The following is a 17,479-nucleotide window of genomic DNA, read 5'->3' on the forward strand; positions in this document are numbered from 1 at the left end:
AAAAATTGGAGGAAGTGAAGTGTTTTAGATATCTGGGAGTGGACTTAGCAGCAAATGTGTGTGTGTGTGTGTGTGTGTGTGTGTGTGTGTGTGTGTGTGTGTGCGCGTGTGTGTGTGTGTGGTGGAGAGGAGGGTCAGGTAGGTGTGAGAACATTATACTGACTAATGCCTCGGGATAACATAGTACTGGCAGCCATGGCACGTCGAGCCTCAACTGGTGTAAAGAAAAAGAGAAATGTAGATACGCCTAGGGATATATATACAGTTCTACAGTTTATATACCATCGATATATAGTTCTACAGTTTATATACCATCGATATATAGTTCTACAGTTTATATACCATCGATATATAGTTCTACAGTTTATATACCATCGATATATAGTTCTACAGTTTATATACTATCGATACGTGGGGCTTCACCGGCAACGAGAAAATGTAAACTGATGTCAAGAGATTTAGTGAAGCAGCGTTCGAACGAAGGCGTGGCATCATCACCCAGTTGGGAGGATCAGAGGATGTTGAAGACGACCCACGTAGGACAGTGGGGCCGCGCGACCTTGATAGAACATTAAGGGTTGACCCACTTTAGACGCTGGAGAGGACCTGCTGTGGACGTTGAGGTCGACCTACCTAGAATGTTGAGGGGCTGTTTAGTTAGGTTGAGGGCGACCTACTTACAATGTTGAGGGGCTGTCTAGTTAGGTTGAGGGCGACCTACTTAGAATGTTGAGGGGCTGTCTAGTTAGGTTGAGAGCGACTCCTAGAATGTTGAGGGGCTGTTTAGTTAGAATATTAAGGTCGTCACATCCAGCAGACCTACCGAAGAAGTTGAGGGCGACCTACCTAGAATGTTGAGGGGCTGTTTAGTTAGGTTGAGAGCGACCTACTTAGAATGTTGAGGGGCTGTCTAGTTAGGTTGAGAGCGACCTACCTAGAATGTTGAGGGGCTGTCTAGTTAGGTTGAGAGCGACCTACTTAGAATGTTGAGGGGCTGTCTAGTTAGGTTGAGAGCGACCTACCTACAATGTTGAGGGGCTGTCTAGTTAGAATATTAAGGTCGTCACATCCAGCAGACCTACCTAAGAAGTTGAGGGCGACCCTACCTAGGACGATGAGGGTGACCGGACGCGAGAGTTTGGGGTCGGTGTTGACCTGGCAATCGTAGAGGCCAGCGTCCCTCAGCTGGGCGTATCGCACCACCAGCGTCCATTCGTCGCTGCCTTCTGTGTGCACCACCTGCAGGAATGGATGGCCAACGATTACTTAGAGAAAATTATGCTCGTGGTGCAGACCACCCGTGTGTGTGTGTGTGTGTGTGTGTGTCTGTGTGTGTTGCAGAACAACACCATCGGGGAAAAGAGCTGTTGGCTAAAAAGACTTGTCGTTTTGATACTTCAGTAAAGAAAGGCATTGCTGAAGGCACCGAATGGTCAGTGGTGATCCGGACTACGTCTGGAAGTGGTGACTACCGCGAGGGAGAGAACTCACCTACGACAAGAGTGTACCTTGTATATATATTCTTATATATATATCCCACGGAGACACAGCATCCTCAAAAATGCAGGAAATTCCAAAAAGAAGGTCCAAGACCTGCATAACTTTCTCCTTCTTCATGGGAGTAGCCACAAGGAAAATGAATCACAAGGACTCGAGCGCTTTCCTTCATGATTCACGTCCTCAGAAATACCGAGATACGAGCAAATGTAGATGATATTGAGAGATGTATTTAGTATATATGATACGTGAGGCACCTGACGGTATTAGGCAAGGGTTGGAGGGAGGGTGGAAGGTCACCTGATGAGGTCATGCGTGCAAGGAATAGAGTGAATTGGAACGATATGGTAGCGTTAAGAACAGAGGACTGAGCCTTTGAGGGAATATCCTCACTTGGCCCCCTTCCTCTGTTCCTTCTTTTGGAAAACTAAAAACGAGAAGGGAGGATTTCTATCCCCCCTAGCTCCCTCCCCTTTTAGTCGCCTTCTACCACACGCAGAAATGCTCTGTGAGCTCCGTGAAATAAGAAATACTAAAATATAATAGTGTCACAGAGCACTGGCGGTCATGTAGGCAAGATGCTTTAACAGAGAAAGATGTATATGTCTGTCATGTTTTGGGAAGGTGAGGTCGTATAAAAGTGTAAGGAAGCAGAGCTCCCGACTGGTAATGAAGATGAGTGTGTGTGTGTATGTGAGGGAAGTAGATAGTGTGAAGGTGTTCAACATCCGCTGACCCAATGGGATGACTAAGGGACACATATCAGACAAGAAGATGTGGTCGGTGGAGGAGGGAGGGACGTCTGAGGTTGACTTACCTGGAACCTATCGTCGGCGGAGTAGGTGTGACGCCCGGCCGTCAATATATGGAGATCACGACGTCTTAGCCAGGTCACCTGCCACGTAAGAAACAATGGAACACTTAGAATGACACTCTTGCTTAGGGTCATGTGATTAAATGTATATGGAGTCCATTGGAACAATTAAAATGACACTCTTGCTTAGGGTCATGTGATATAATGTATATGGAGTCCATTGGAACAACTAAAATGACACTCTTGTTTAGGGTCATGTGATATAACGTATATGGAGTCCAATGGAACAGTTAGAATGACACTCTTGCTCAGGGTCATGTGATACAACGTATATGGAGTCCAATGGAACAGTTAGAATGACTCTCTTGTTTAGGGTCATGTGATATTACGTATAGAGCCCAGTCTATGACCAGCAGTTCATTGAGCACATTAAAGAAAATACTGTAAGCATGTAGGTTTTAGTGGCATGCCACACTATTCTTCAAGAGTTCTCTGCCAAAAAGCTAATTTGACGAACTTCTGTGTTCAGCTACGGATGAAGGAGAGTGTAAGACCCTCCCTCAGAGAAGCAAAGGGATCTGGTAAACAATAAGGAAGTAAGAGAATATTCCAAGTGTTTCAACCAGGAAACGAAAACTAATTCCCATAAAGATTTGGTAACAGAGGCTGAGCCATACTTAGACCTAATGATCATAATAACGATTCCTCTGTGTTCAATACTATATCATCAAGTGTGACTCGGTACATCGACGAACTGGCAACTAAGACAGAATCGAAGTTGAAAAACAAGTCACGATAAAACTGATATATCAACACGAAAAGATGCACATCTTTCCAAGCGTAGAGGCATTATATTGTATTATCAAAAACAGATGAAAGCGAGAGAGAAGTAGAATAACATTGGTGTCGCTCGTTCGCTAAGACTCCCTCCTTCACCAACAACACTTCAGGAATTTGAAATATCTTAGATACGGAAGATATGTGTGAAACAAAGATAATATACCGAACTATCAGTAGTATTGTTATGGTCTTTTTCAAACTACATATCTAGGCAGCAGTTATCTTACAGATATATAGACGTTCATGGGACGAAAATTACACCGCCATATTTTTTTTTTCCTTAATGCGAATTAATGACTGAATTTCCATGGTTTTCCTCAGAAGAAAACTTCTGGAAAACATTGAGATGCATACAACCATCAGCTCTCACGGTTGATGGTTGTATGTATCTCGAGCAACATAATGAACTCTTATCTTAATCTAAGTTCCAGTGGGAGACGTTGGCTGGCTCTCTTCACACGCCATCTTAGAAGGTGTAGGGAAGATGGTTGGGCTGAGGCAGTGCTTCAAGTCCAACCAGAGGCCTTCCCTCATGCCTCCCTAACTCTCGAACCCGCCGACCTTAGCCCACGAGCCTAGCTCATGATTGTGAAACAGTCGATCCATCTAGTAATAAAGGAGAGTAAGTAATGTGGTTATCATAACGCTGGATCTTCCGCTTCCCCCAAAATTTAACCGAGTTTGTTGGTAGAATGACCAGCTGGTAAACAAGATCACGTATTCTCGAGCGTCATGATTGCATCTGTCCATGTTATCACTCCATGCTACATGTTATCACTCCATACTACATGTTATCACTCCATGCTACATGTTATCACTCCATGCTACATGTTATCACTCCATGCTACATGTTATCACTGCATACGAGTTACTTCATGTCTGTGAAGTACAGACCACGAGGCTAAGGTTGATCGTTAACTCACACTTCAAAACGACCCAATGTATGGACCAGCCATCAAAGTACGTGATATACACTCTTGCTCTGGTAGCCTTTTCCCTCAGGCTAGCCCATAAACCCACGATGATTTCTTTCATCATGGTACTAGGGTATTTTCAGGAACATTCATAGACACTTGGTAATACGTTACTTGAATATCCAGGCGAGCAAACTTCTATTACAACCGGAATAGTAGACAGGTGCCAGACATCGCCTGGAATAATGGCAAAACACCAAGGCAGGTTACCAGCGAAAGTCCTGGATTGCCTGGATCCGTCTGTGTTATCATCTCATACGTTAAACCATTTAGGTCTGAGGCAGTCCATTGTAGGGCAGAAGGGCAAGCAGAGGAGGAAACTGTTTCCTCCTTGTCTACGTGGAGCAATAGCATCAACCAGTTACAAATGCATTCTCTGTGTTCGTTAATTTACCCCAGTAATAAAGAAGATAAGGTCACTATTTTCCCCCCTTGCGCAAATTCTCCTTACCAGTGATTAATTTCCATACATCACTTCAGCACATAACTCACTGGGAGGGTTTGAAGACTATTGTATTTATATTTCTCGTGGAGTTACGCTTCTGAGCACCTGCCAGGCCAGAGGTTCAATGGTGGTAAACATAAGATTAAACATCAATGTATCCGAGCACGTAAAGATACAAGTATAGATATATAAGATTCACATCAGCATAACGTAATACACTACGGGTCAACTTGCAAACGCTAGAACTATTCTCAGGAAGATTAGACATTTTCATAAGCAAGGTTAAGTATGTCTTGAAATTGAATTATCGTAAGTGGCCCACTAAACATCCCCCCAACTTTATAACCCACTAAGTATTTGTTTCCGATATTCATGACCAAATAAACATTCTGGGTCTGCATGGTGCACGGTGCTGGGAACATCATGTGATGAGCACTACGTCGGAGCAGTAAACCTACTAAAAACCAATATATAAAAAACCTTGACATGTGAAGAGGCGTATTTCTTATGTGTACTTTTGCTTTGTGTGTTGTGTGTGTGTGTGTGTAGCTTCATATTCGATTATCTCTCATCTTCTAATCTAGAAAGATGCAACCAAAACACAGGACACCAAGAGCCAACTGGATACAGCTTCATATTCGATTATCTCTCATCTTGTGATCTAGAAAGATGCAACCAAAACACAGGACACCAAGAGGCAACTGGATACAGCTTCATATTCGATTATCTCTCATCGTGTAATCTAGAAAGATGCAACCAAAACACAGGACACCAAGAGCCAACTGGATACAGCTTCATATTCGATTATCTCTCATCTCGTAATCTATAAAGATGCAACCAAAACACAGGACACCAAGAGCCAACTGGATACAGCTTCATATTCGATTATCTCTCATCTCGTTCATCTAAAGATGCATACCAAAACACAGGACAGCTTCATATTCGATTATCTCTCATCTCGTAATCTAGAAAGATGCAACCAAAACACAGAACACCAAGAGGCAACTGGATACAGCTTCATATTCGATTATTTCTCATCTTGTAATCTAGAAAGATGCAACCAAAACACAGGACACCAAGAGCCAACTGGATACAGCTTCATATTCGATTCTTTCTCATCTTGTAATCTAGAAAGATGCACCATAAACACAAGACACCAAGAGCCAACTGGATACAGCTTCATATTCGATTATCTCTCATCTTGTAATCTAGAAAGATGCAACCAAAACACAGGACACCAAGAGCCAACTGGATACAACACATCAGGATGTGAAGAGACAGAAAACATAACAGAAGGAATAGGAAACATCTAGTGGCCAGATCAACTAGTGGATTGCAAGGACGATCGAAGACTTGAGCGATCTTCAGTTGATCTGTTTCCCCACAACATCAAACTTCTGCAGTCTTCCCTACCTCAAGAGGAAGCAAGTGGCCTACCGTCTCCAAAACTTTCTTTTACACTGCGGAAAATGATGGATTACTTTGGTACTTTAAACACTTACCACGCGATAACAGAAAAATCATCTATCCACGTTAAGTTTGTATATAGGCGACTTTGGCATGTTACCCGACCGAGAGAAACTGCATAATAATAAATTATAGATTTTGAATTAAAAGAATATAAAAGAACTAATATATGGGAATGTAAATGGACGCCACTTGTCACGAAGCAATCGGAATAAATTGGATTTCTAAGTAAGGTATGTTTGATATTCGACGAAAACGCATTCTTGTTATCCAGTTTCTATATGGGGAAAATATAAGCCAACACTAAAATGCACTGCATTACGAGACATGGGAAACCAATAATAATATAAACACTAGACTCTCGTTCTAAAACGGCGCAAGCGACCTGTCACTACGTGTTGAACGTCAGTTGAGGTGGATTATAATAAGTATCGTATTGGAAACTGGCCACCAGCGCCATTGCCTCTTGAGATAGGATGACGCAGTGGGATATTGCATGGCCCTGGAATGCTCATGGGTCCACTTAAGGTCGATGGGCTCTGTGTAAGAAGTTAGTTATGCAACCCCTACAATCCCTTTTAATGGATATCTGGTGCCTTTTGACGCTGCACTCCACTCGGGAGCAGGATAAAGTGGATTCCTTTGCGGTGGGGAAGCACAGATTGACCATGTACTCCTTTTCGTCCACTGAAGAAGATAAAGCATCATCGTCAGCAGGGATAAACTTCACGTGCCATAGACGGTCCATAGACCATAGACGGTCCATAGATGTAAATTTGATTTAAACGTATTTCTGTATGACATCTGTCTTGAGTCAGGGAAATATCCCATTTCTATTTGCACCCATGTCGGTAGTGGCACCCACGCCAATAGCTATACCCCACGCCAATCAGCTACACCCACGCCAACAGCTGTACCCCACGCCAACAACTGCGCCTGCCTTAGCGATTGCTCTCACATCAGCAACTCATCCACTTCAGCAGTTGCGCCACATCGGAAGAAATGCACTCTCCGTACCCACTGACTGAACACTGATCTTAAAATGCCCAGTATCCTTTTCCCGTGCATCTCCTTTATTTAATCAGATTCTACAAACAGCTTTTTTATGATGCGCCCGTATCATGTCTATTAAAATTCTATTCTGAATATACGTGGTTGAGCGTGTATAGTGCCACAATAGCACAAGTTAGAGGAACAGATACACATAAACTCAGAAATGTGGAAACACACAACAACAGAGCATATATATACAAGGAACCAATATTTAGATAAACAATTCCCTTTCCAAACGAAAATGTCTTAGTAATATAGCGCAGGTAACTCGGTAAACATTATACAAACAGTTTTCTGATCAATATCTTACATGTCTCTGACCAGTGTTGCATATGCTTGTGACCAACACTGTATATATCTCATGTGAATAAACATTGGACATGACTTTCTCCTTGATCACAAAGTAGTAAACCCTGGAAGTAAATTTGTATGTCCAAGCATTGCCAACCTTCTAATGGGTTACACACACGACAGGGAATTGTCTTATGATGAAACGCAACTCTATGTAGTCATATATATATATATATATATATATATATATATATATATATATATATATATATATATATATATATATATATATATATATATATATATTTTTTTTTTTTTTTTCATACTATTCGCCATTTCCCGCGTTAGCGAGGTTGCGTTAAGAACAGAGGACTGGGCCTCTGAGGGAATATCCTCACCTGGCCCCCTTCTCTGTTCCTTCTTTTGGAAAATTAAGAAAAAAATGAGAGGGGAGGATTTCCAGCCCCCCCGCTCCCTCCCCTTTTAGTCGCCTTTTACGACACTCAGGGAATACGTGGGAAGTACTCTTTCTCCCCTATCCCAGGGATTATATACATATATATATATATATATATATATATATATATATATATATATATACAGTGATGGCCAAAGCACTCCCAGAGTTCTCCCTTAACAGCAGCTGGTATTGTGTGGATGTGATGTGATACAGGCTGTGAAATAAGAGATATATGAAATACTCATTAGTTTTTCAGATACATTTGAACGAGACTTTTGTGAGCAATAATCCTGTACCCAGTACAAAATTCTTGTCATGCATTTGACATTTAACAGACTAGTCCATAATCACACTCATCTGTTAAAGTTGTATTCTAGCAATTAGTAGTGTCGTAATCTGTCTGTCACTATCAATTTTCCAAAAGGAAATGGGTGGTCAATGTATATTCTGCTAAGAACTCGTTCCTTGCTCAGCAGTGGGTCGGTTCCCGATCTGAAATTCAGCCCCTCCCCCCCAAAAAAAATTCTTTTTCCCTTGTGTCTTCCTGCATTATATACACAACAGAATAACAAAGCTCAAACTAGAGATATGCTATATGGAAACCTTTTTCACAAGGAAATGTGGAGTTTGGTGTTGCTACCAAGATTACCTTAGTGTATATTTGGCGACCTGCACACTCTTGCTTGCATCACAGTGCACGCATTTGTAAGTGTGCGTGCATGTGCACGGACACATATGATGAGTTAGAGACACACACACACACACACACACACACACATGCAAGCCCTGCACATCTGCTGCTGAATAATTTACACTCTGTTAAAGACGTCATGTTGACTGACGTTGTGCTGGCATGTGTTTAGAAAAGCGAAATAAATGTTTGAGTTTGATGAAAATCCGTCATGGAGGACGACTCCAGAAGAGAACGGAGTGAATCGTGTCCTCTTGTGTGTGTGTGTGTGTGTGTGTGTGTGTGTGTGTGTGTGTGTATGTATGAACATTTTCCATGTTATGTTGATATCTAAATTCGGCATTTCCTGGAAATTCACATAGGTGTATATCGTTCATTTTTACAAAGATGAAATACATTACACGAAACAGAAGCTTCGGTAATATCAATCTTAAATGCTATGTCACTGTAATATGTTGTTATATCATATCTAGCAATACATGAGTTTGAATCTTTTTTCAACTTAGGTTTGTTGAGGAACAAGTACGCCATAAAACATGACAGAGGCTACAGCTAAATGTAATGATGGTGCCACACCAGTGACAGTCTTGGGTTGACCAATAAACTTGGTGTTAGTGGAAGCTAAGATAAACAATATACCAAGACATGTTTGTGATTTTAGATAAACCTTAATCGAAGGCGAGTGGTGACATCAATAAACCCACTCGATATATGTCACTTTAATGTCATAATCTTATCATCTCTCCTCTTCTTCTCCTACTTCTTGCTCTTCCTCTTCTTCTCCTACTTCTTGCTCTTCCACTTCTTCTCGTACTTCTTCCTCTTCCTCTTTTTCTCCTACTTCTTCCTCTTCCTCTTCTTCTCCTACTTCTTGCTCTTCCTCTTCTTCTCCTACTTCTTGCTCTTCCTCTTCTTCTCCTACTTCTTGCTCTTCCACTTCTTCTCCTACTTCTTCCTCTTCCTCTTCTTCTCCTACTTCTTGCTCTTCCTCTTCTTCTCCTACTTCTTCCTCTTCCACTTCTTCTCCTACTTCTTGCTCTTCCTCTTCTTCTCCTACTTCTTCCTTTTCCTACTTCTTGCTCTTCCTCTTCTTCTCCTACTTCTTGCTCTTCCTCTTCTTCTCCTACTTATTGCTCTTCCACTTCTTCCTCCTCTTCTTCGCTGGCAACTGTTAACAGTACTGAACGGTATTTCCCAGGGCATATCCACAACCCCCCTGATTGCTTGGCCAATATCATGTTTGACAATAGAAATAAATAACACAGAACTGCAGCAACAAAGGAGAAGGTCCTCGCTGGGCTGCTGGTCGATATCCAATCCAAAATTCAGCAAAATGATTTCCTTCACCCACCAGAGCCCTTCTTCCCTCACCCACCAGAGCCTCTCTCCCCTCATCCATCAAGACCTCTCTCTCCCTTCACCCACCAGAGCCCTTCTTCCCTCACCCACCAGAGCCCTTCTTCCCTCACCCACCAAAACCTCTCTCCCCTCATCCATCAGAGCTCTTTTTCCCTCACCCACCAGAACCTCTCTCCCCTCACCCACCAGAGCCTCTCTTCCCTTACCCACCAGAGCCTCTCTCCCTTCACCCACCAGAACCCCTCTTCCCTCACCTACCAGAACCCCTTTCCCCTCACCCATCAGAGCCCGTTTTTTCTCATCCACCACAGTCCTTCTCTCACCCACCATAGCCCATCTTCCCTTTACCCACCTGGGCCCCTCTTCCCTCTTTGCCAACATTCTAGCCCCCAAGGTGTTGCCAGTACTCTACCTGAAACTTTCTGCAACTCTCAACCACAGCACTTTCCTTTAATAGCTTCATACAAGAACTTCCCTCAGTACTTCTCTGTAGTAGCTCGCTCCATCACTCACTTCAAGTTCCTTCATCATAATCCGACACCATTTTACTTTTGCACTTCTCTCTTTCTCTCTCTTACTCGACCAATTTTCCTGTATCATCTTTCCCAAAAATTTCCCCATACTTTCTTTCCCAAGATCCCTCCTGCATGGCCTTCCCTAAAACTTTCCTCCACCACTCTCCTCCACCACTCTCCTCCACCACTCTCCAGATAAGGTTTTCCCCCAGCACTCTTACACACTACTTGCATCCAGTACTTCCCCTTACCACCGCGTGTTAACTAGCCCATGATGACTAAAGCCATTTTTCCATTAGTATACTATAGTATTTTGCTCCTACACTCCATATCATCTCCAACACACTTCCACGTTGATTGACCCCTGCAACGGCAACCCCTTACTTAAACCATCTTTCTTAAGCAGAAAAATCAAAGGCTCCAAACTGAAAGATAAATTCCAGGGACATTAACAGAAGCAACCATTCAATGCACCAAGGAACAAACTGAAAGATGTTTAAATTCACTATGAAATAGGCTAGAACTCCATGTCTGCAGCAGGAGAAAAGCACTTATACATTCGATTCAGGTTACTGAATACATAGTATGCTGCAAGGAGAAGAAAAAGAAACATAAAAGAAGTCGTTCTTCAGCTGGCAGACTAATTAGGATAAATTTATTGAAATGTTTGAATGATCATCTTTCTTTCGCAACATCACTTTCCTTTTCTTGTTATACTCGTTCCTTGTTCTCGTATAACTTTCAAATATTGGCTGCCACCAGAATCTCTTCCACAGTTACACCTTTAAGCTCTACCTCATTATGGATTTCACAGAACCGATTATATAATATGATCTGTATCATGGCTACAGAGCTTAATTTCCCAATACATGATTTCAAAGAATGTGTTTGGTTCTTCGTAATCTCCATGATTATATATATAGCCCCATTTGTCTCTGTTTTCCTCTCTGAAAGTTTTATATCCTGCTGTACCAAATAATCATGCTTAAGTACTGAGTGATTAATGTATCATATCCAATATTGGCATTGTCTATGTTCATATGTGTATAGGTAAGACGTGTTGATACTCATGTATCAGACCCTCTGATTCTTGTGTGACAGTGCCGTTGTAACACTTTCATGTATACACAGTAGGAACTTGTGTCTTGTGACACTTTCATATATACACAGTAGGAACTTGTGTCTCCCTATGACATTCTACCTCCATAAGATTCAAAATTCTTCTAACCTGTTTGTTTATAAATTGAAATTCCTATAATCAGAATTGTATTCTATCTGTAAAGTGCTTGTCTCTGCTTGTTATTCTATCCAAATTGGTCCATCATACTTCTCTTTGTATATTTGTTCTGGCTCATTAAAATTCTTCTGGGGATTATAGACAGTTAACACTAACATTCTTTTCTATACTTTCTATTTCCATCATGTCCTGTTTGCATGGGCCATCCATCAATAGTTTCTAATAAGTGATATTGGCCCTTATTAAGAGGGACAGTCTCATTCCTCCTATGTCTGCTCCTTCCCTTCCCTCCTCCATGCTCTGGACAAGAGTAGATCGGATCTTATCTCTTTATCATCATCATTACTCCATTGTTATCAGATGTGCTCTCTTAGTCTCATTCCTCCATTATCTGCTCCTTCCCACCTCCATGCTCTGGACAAGAGTAGATCGGATCTTATCTCTTTATCATCATCATTACTCCATTGTTATCAGATGTGCTCACCTTTAATTTAGTCCTTGAACTCTAGTTCTCTTCCATTTACTCGTAATCTAGACGCATTCATGAACAATAATTTCAGTCTAAGATTCGCATAATGGAAAATTTCTGACCTCTCTGAGGTAATAGATGGATGGTCTGCTCTTTCGTCATCTCCTCAGTGTCTCACGTTTTCTTCGTCAGTCTTTTTCCCTCACTTCCCTCGTTCTTCCAAGTATGCTTTCGTCTCTAAACCTTTATATAAGCCCTGTTTTAACCTCATATATTCACACACACACACACACACACACACACACACACACACACACACACACACACGCCTAGTTTTCGCCAGCTACGTATTTGTCACCTAGCATGAACGAGGCGGCTACCCTGTCCAGGAATCGAACCTGGGCCCTTGAGATTGGTAAGGGAGCAACATTAGCCACCGCACCACTATGGTTTGTGTTTCTATATGTGCGTTTGCTTATATTCTCAAGTAAGCGCGCGCGCTCGCACGTGTCTGTGTGTGTGTGTGTGTGTGTGTGTGTGTGTGTGTGTGTGTGTGTGTGTGTGTGTGTGTGTGTGTGTGTGTGTGTGTGTGTGTAAAACATGAAAACTTCCCACCCAGCACTTTGAAAGACGCCTTTATGTCGCTAGTGATGAGGGGTGGAAGTCTCCTGCCCCCATGGCATCTCCCCCACTATTCACTGTTACATAAAAGGCTATTGACATCCTAGGAAAGGCGAGCTTCTTCTCCCAAATCATTCTTGTGTATGTTATCTACATACCAGACTCAAGGTCTCCTGTGTATCACATATCTTAAAACATGACAGTTTTACCACTAGTAGATGCTTAAGCATAGGAATACATATATATATACATACCCCTGGGGTTATTGAAGAAAGAAAACTGCCCACGTATTCCCTGCGTTTCGTAAAAGGCGAATAAGAGAGCCGGGAGCTGGTGGCTCGAAATCTCCCTTCTTGTATTACTTTCAAAAAAAAAAGAAGAACAGAGCAAGGAGCTAAGTGAGGATTTACTCCTCTTAGACTCTTCATGTCTCCCAGAAATATCTGGTACTTTCCCAGACATATCTATATCTATATATCACTCCTCTGTCTGGCATCTTTTCTATACTATTTCTTATGAGCCTTCCGTAGCAGCTATTTCACTTAACATAGATCTAACTCACCATTCTCCTGATATCTCTCGCTATCTCATCCCAGGATCTTCAACACATCTCGCCTACTGTCCTCCAGACATCTCCTTCTGAGACCTTTTCCACATATCTCGCCTACTGCCCACCACATATTTCCCCTCACTATCTCCCCCTACGATCTCCCACACAACTCCCCTTGCTGTCCAAGACATATCTCCCTCACTATCTCCCTCCAGGATCTCCAACACTATCTCCATCCACGCTCCACTGACTCAGTAAACAGTCCAAAAACCACTCAGCCTTCCCCCCAGGATTTTTGCATCGTAGCTTTAATGCGAGGGTTTTAGCCTGGCCTCGCTCGAGTCCATCCTACGTCGGCAAACTATCATCAACTACCTCGTTATCTCTCTTTCCCTGTTACTAACACCCAGCACCGAACCCTGAGCCCTCCTAACGTACGGTAGCTTTAAGTAACAAACAATCTTTTAAGATATTCTTCGTGGATGCTATGGATGCAAGTCTTGTCAAAGCTGTGAGCTTATTTGAGCATTGGAGGTCGACTGGGTTCACTGCGCTATGACGCCGTGTACTGGTGGTCTACCGGGCGCACTGGACTCTGTGTGTGTGTGTGTGTGAGGGAAGGATTTGCTTGTGGTACATTATGTTGGTTTCTTCGCTATAGTAATCCTCGCTGTGTGGTGGTCTCAGTCGTTGTTATGGCTCCTGCTAGCTCCTTTATGATCCCTGGCATGAGGCGTTGTGGGCTGAGGCAGTCAGGACGGAGAGAGAGAAGGGAAGTAAAGGATGGGGGGAGGAGAGAGAGAGAGAGAGAGAGAGAGAGAGAGAGAGAGAGAGAGAGAGAGAGAGAGAGAGAGGAAGTGAGCGTTGGCAGTGCTGCGAAAAGAGTAGTGAAGATTGGGAGGGGGGTGGGAGAGGGAAAGTGATTATGGTGGCCTGGAAGAGGGGCAAGTAAATGTTGGGAGGACTAGGAGAGGGTTTAAGAAGACTGAGAGGGCTGGAAGAGGGGGAAATGAAGTTTGTGAGGGCTGGAAGAGGGGGAGATGAAGTTTATGAGGGCTGGAAGATGAGAAGTAGATGCTTGGAAGGTCAGTAAGTTGAGTCATAGAAGAGCATGAAGATATCTGGGAGAAGCAGTGAGTGACCAGAGCGAGGCTCAGGCAAGGGGGGTAATGACATGATGTAGAGAGAGTTTAGAGGGGAACAGTGAGGCCGTAAAGAGCAGTGAGTTTAGAGGGGAACAGTGAGGCCGTAAAGAGCAGTGAGTTTAGAGAGGAACAGTGAGGCCGTAAAGAGCAGTGAGTTAAGGCTCAGGTCTAAGAACGTTAGTGCGCACAGACAGTGACAGTCAGTGATAAGATAGAATGACTAAAATCTTAATGACGAATGTTCTACAATGATGCTATCAATATAAACACCATGAAGTATGGGCACGAAGGCAGTGACTAGCTGAGACAGCTTCAGTGTAGACAGAAAGAGTTTACCTACAATGAAAGCATAGAAAAGAGAGAAAATAAAGGCATTAAGATCAGTGGTTACACAAGTGGTCAAGCAACAGTGAAATAACATATAAAGAAACGAAGGGATGGCAAGCAGATATACAAAATGGGCGTGAAAATCAGTACTCTATTAGGATCACGAAGATTAGGACTGCAGTAACAAGTGTGAGGATCAGAGCAGAGACACTGGTCAGACGTAAGGTCGAGCAATGGGTCACAGCTGCGGAGGACCTCACTACCACCACGTCAACGACTAAGGCGTGTCGTCTCCAGCCTCCTCTGCCGGAGTTACGAGTGTGCCAGGTATTGGGAGGCAGCACGGCGTGAACCCCAGCAGGAAGGCTTGCGACACTCATATTTTGGCAGCTGCAGCAAGCCCCCTGCAGGACGTGACGCACACAGCGGAAAGACGCTAGACCGGGGAAGGTGACAGGGCCAGATGTAGCTTCTTGGGCGATTTTTGGCTCGTTTTGACGAGGAGACTTGGAGAAATTTGGTTAACTTTTGGGCTTAGGACTTCTCCTGGCTACACAAGAGTTCTGTTAACCTGCAATGTCTTTGCATGACTTGAAATAGCTTGTTGTGGCTCACAGTAGCTTATGGTTATCAAACCTGACTTGTAAAAATATGGTGATTTGTAGCAATTCCTTGTGGCTTTTGAAGACAGGAAGACTCAAAGAGACCATTATTATCTTCGGAGATTGACGTAAGAAATGTACGGTGACTGATAACTTATAGTGGCAAAATACGACTCGTAGTAAATCGAATGGTTTTTACGAATTATAGCCACTTATGGTAACCAGAACTAACGTGAACATTTGTACTGAAGATAAGTATAACTAGTTATGGTAACATCTGGGAAATTTCAAGTGGTAATACGAAGTCTCGGATTGAACTGTGATGTTCTCTCTGTGATGACTTGTAGAGACGAGAAGGACTTGTGGTGACTTGTGATGACTTTCGGGTACTCGTTGTCGTGAATTGTAAGTAGCTGTGGTGACTGTCGGGTGTTCTTAGTGGCTTCTAAATACACATAACTTCAAAGCATTTTTCACAATAATTTCCTAGCTAAACATTTTGTAACTAGTGTGATTTTAGGAAGCTGATAATGACTTTTAAGTACCGTAATGTTCCATATGGTGATGCATTTCTCTAAGACCACATTTCTCACACCACGCAGTCAATCACCATTAATACTGTATCACCTTACAAATAATACATAAGACTATCTATTACCGATTCCCTGTACTAAGCTCTTCTCTTCTCTCTAAAACCCCGACAGTCGTCTAACGAACATTCAGGTGAGCTGGCCAGAGTTTGCAGCACCCCAGATGTGTTCTTGACGTGAGAAATCATTACGAGGATGCTTTGAAACTTTGCTTCCTTCCGTGTCCTAAACCTTCCCTTTGTTGGTAGGGGACGAATCAACTCAAAAGATCCTCTAACAAGGTGGACACAATTGCCTTTCTGTTCCGTTTCCTCCTCAGTTCATTCTTCATTCCCCAACACAAGATAGTGTTAGGATAATCCCAATCAGAGATCTGTTGCTGAGGTGGTACGAGACACAAGTGTTGGCTGAGTCCTACACACTTCACTCTCTCTCTCTCTCTCTCTCTCTCTCTCTCTCTCTCTCGCCACCAAGACATAAGGACAACACCAATCTCTTCCTTGTACCCTTGAAGACACAAGGAAGGAGTAACACAAGGGCAATCTTCTTGCTTAGTGCTTCCTGTAAATAATAAAAACAGGATAACAGGTTTCCCACCTCTGTCTATTTGACAGTAATATGCCGGCTCTTACCGCTCTCTCGTTGAGATGGTAGACGACACAGGGAAGCTTGGCCGTCTCTCCTTCTTCCACAGTAACAGTGTCTTCAGCACGACCAAACTCCGGACTCTTCCCCCACCACCCGTCAGCCACGCCCACGCCTGCTGCCGATAGAAAATGATGAAAGGTGTATCATATGTACGTCTACCTTGGTGGGGAAACTGACACGAAGAGGATATGTAACAGGGGAAAGGAATAACATACATGGAGGAGGAGGACACTAAGACATGAGGAAACAAGGAAGTGGACAGAAGAACGAGTGGAGATGCCACATCACACGGACAAAGATGAAAACCAAAAGAACACAAAAATCTTTATTTGTGTATATTACTGATGGTATGAATTTTAGTGGAATAAATTCTGTAGTACATGGACACGTAAGTGTGTGATATATCTATCTATCAATATATATATATATATATATATATATATATATATATATATATATATATATATATATATATATATATATATATATATATATATATATATATATATATATATATATATATATATATATATATGTGTGTGTGTGTGTGTGTGTGATTTTACTTTCCTCTCCTACACGTCTTCACATGGCATGAATTGCTAAATACTATCAAGACTTATCTACCTAGGTCAATGTGACTGACCAACAGTGGACTGCTTGACCTCAGGCAAGACTCGCAATAAACTCCTCGTCTTAGGATGACCTGCCTCATTTTTCACATGTGCATGTTGTCGCAACTTCACACCCCTACCTTCTTATTTCCTCTCCCACATGTTCTTTTTTTGGTATGCTTCAGGCCACGGCACACCATTTCACCCTTTCTTATTAGGTGAAAAATCAGACAGATATGAGGACGTTAGAAATACGGGTCATGAGTGACCATA

The 17,479-nt window shown here is 42.6% G+C and overlaps 1 protein-coding gene across 1 annotated transcript in view; it reads right to left on the minus strand.

Annotated features, from left to right (window-relative positions):
- LOC139748174 (zwei Ig domain protein zig-8-like) overlaps positions 1 to 17,479 on the minus strand; it is a 48,418-nt gene that overhangs the window by 11,926 nt on the left and 19,013 nt on the right. The window contains exons 3-5 of the mRNA XM_071660934.1: positions 16,580 to 16,710; positions 2,315 to 2,392; positions 1,107 to 1,239 (exon numbers count right to left, since the gene is read on the minus strand). Of these exons, the coding sequence (XP_071517035.1) occupies positions 1,107 to 1,239; positions 2,315 to 2,392; positions 16,580 to 16,710 (342 nt within the window). The remainder of the gene's footprint in view (positions 1 to 1,106; positions 1,240 to 2,314; positions 2,393 to 16,579; positions 16,711 to 17,479) is intronic.

Source organism: Panulirus ornatus, chromosome 73 (assembly GCF_036320965.1).
Source record: "Panulirus ornatus isolate Po-2019 chromosome 73, ASM3632096v1, whole genome shotgun sequence".
Classification (NCBI taxonomy): Eukaryota; Metazoa; Arthropoda; class Malacostraca; order Decapoda; family Palinuridae; genus Panulirus; species Panulirus ornatus.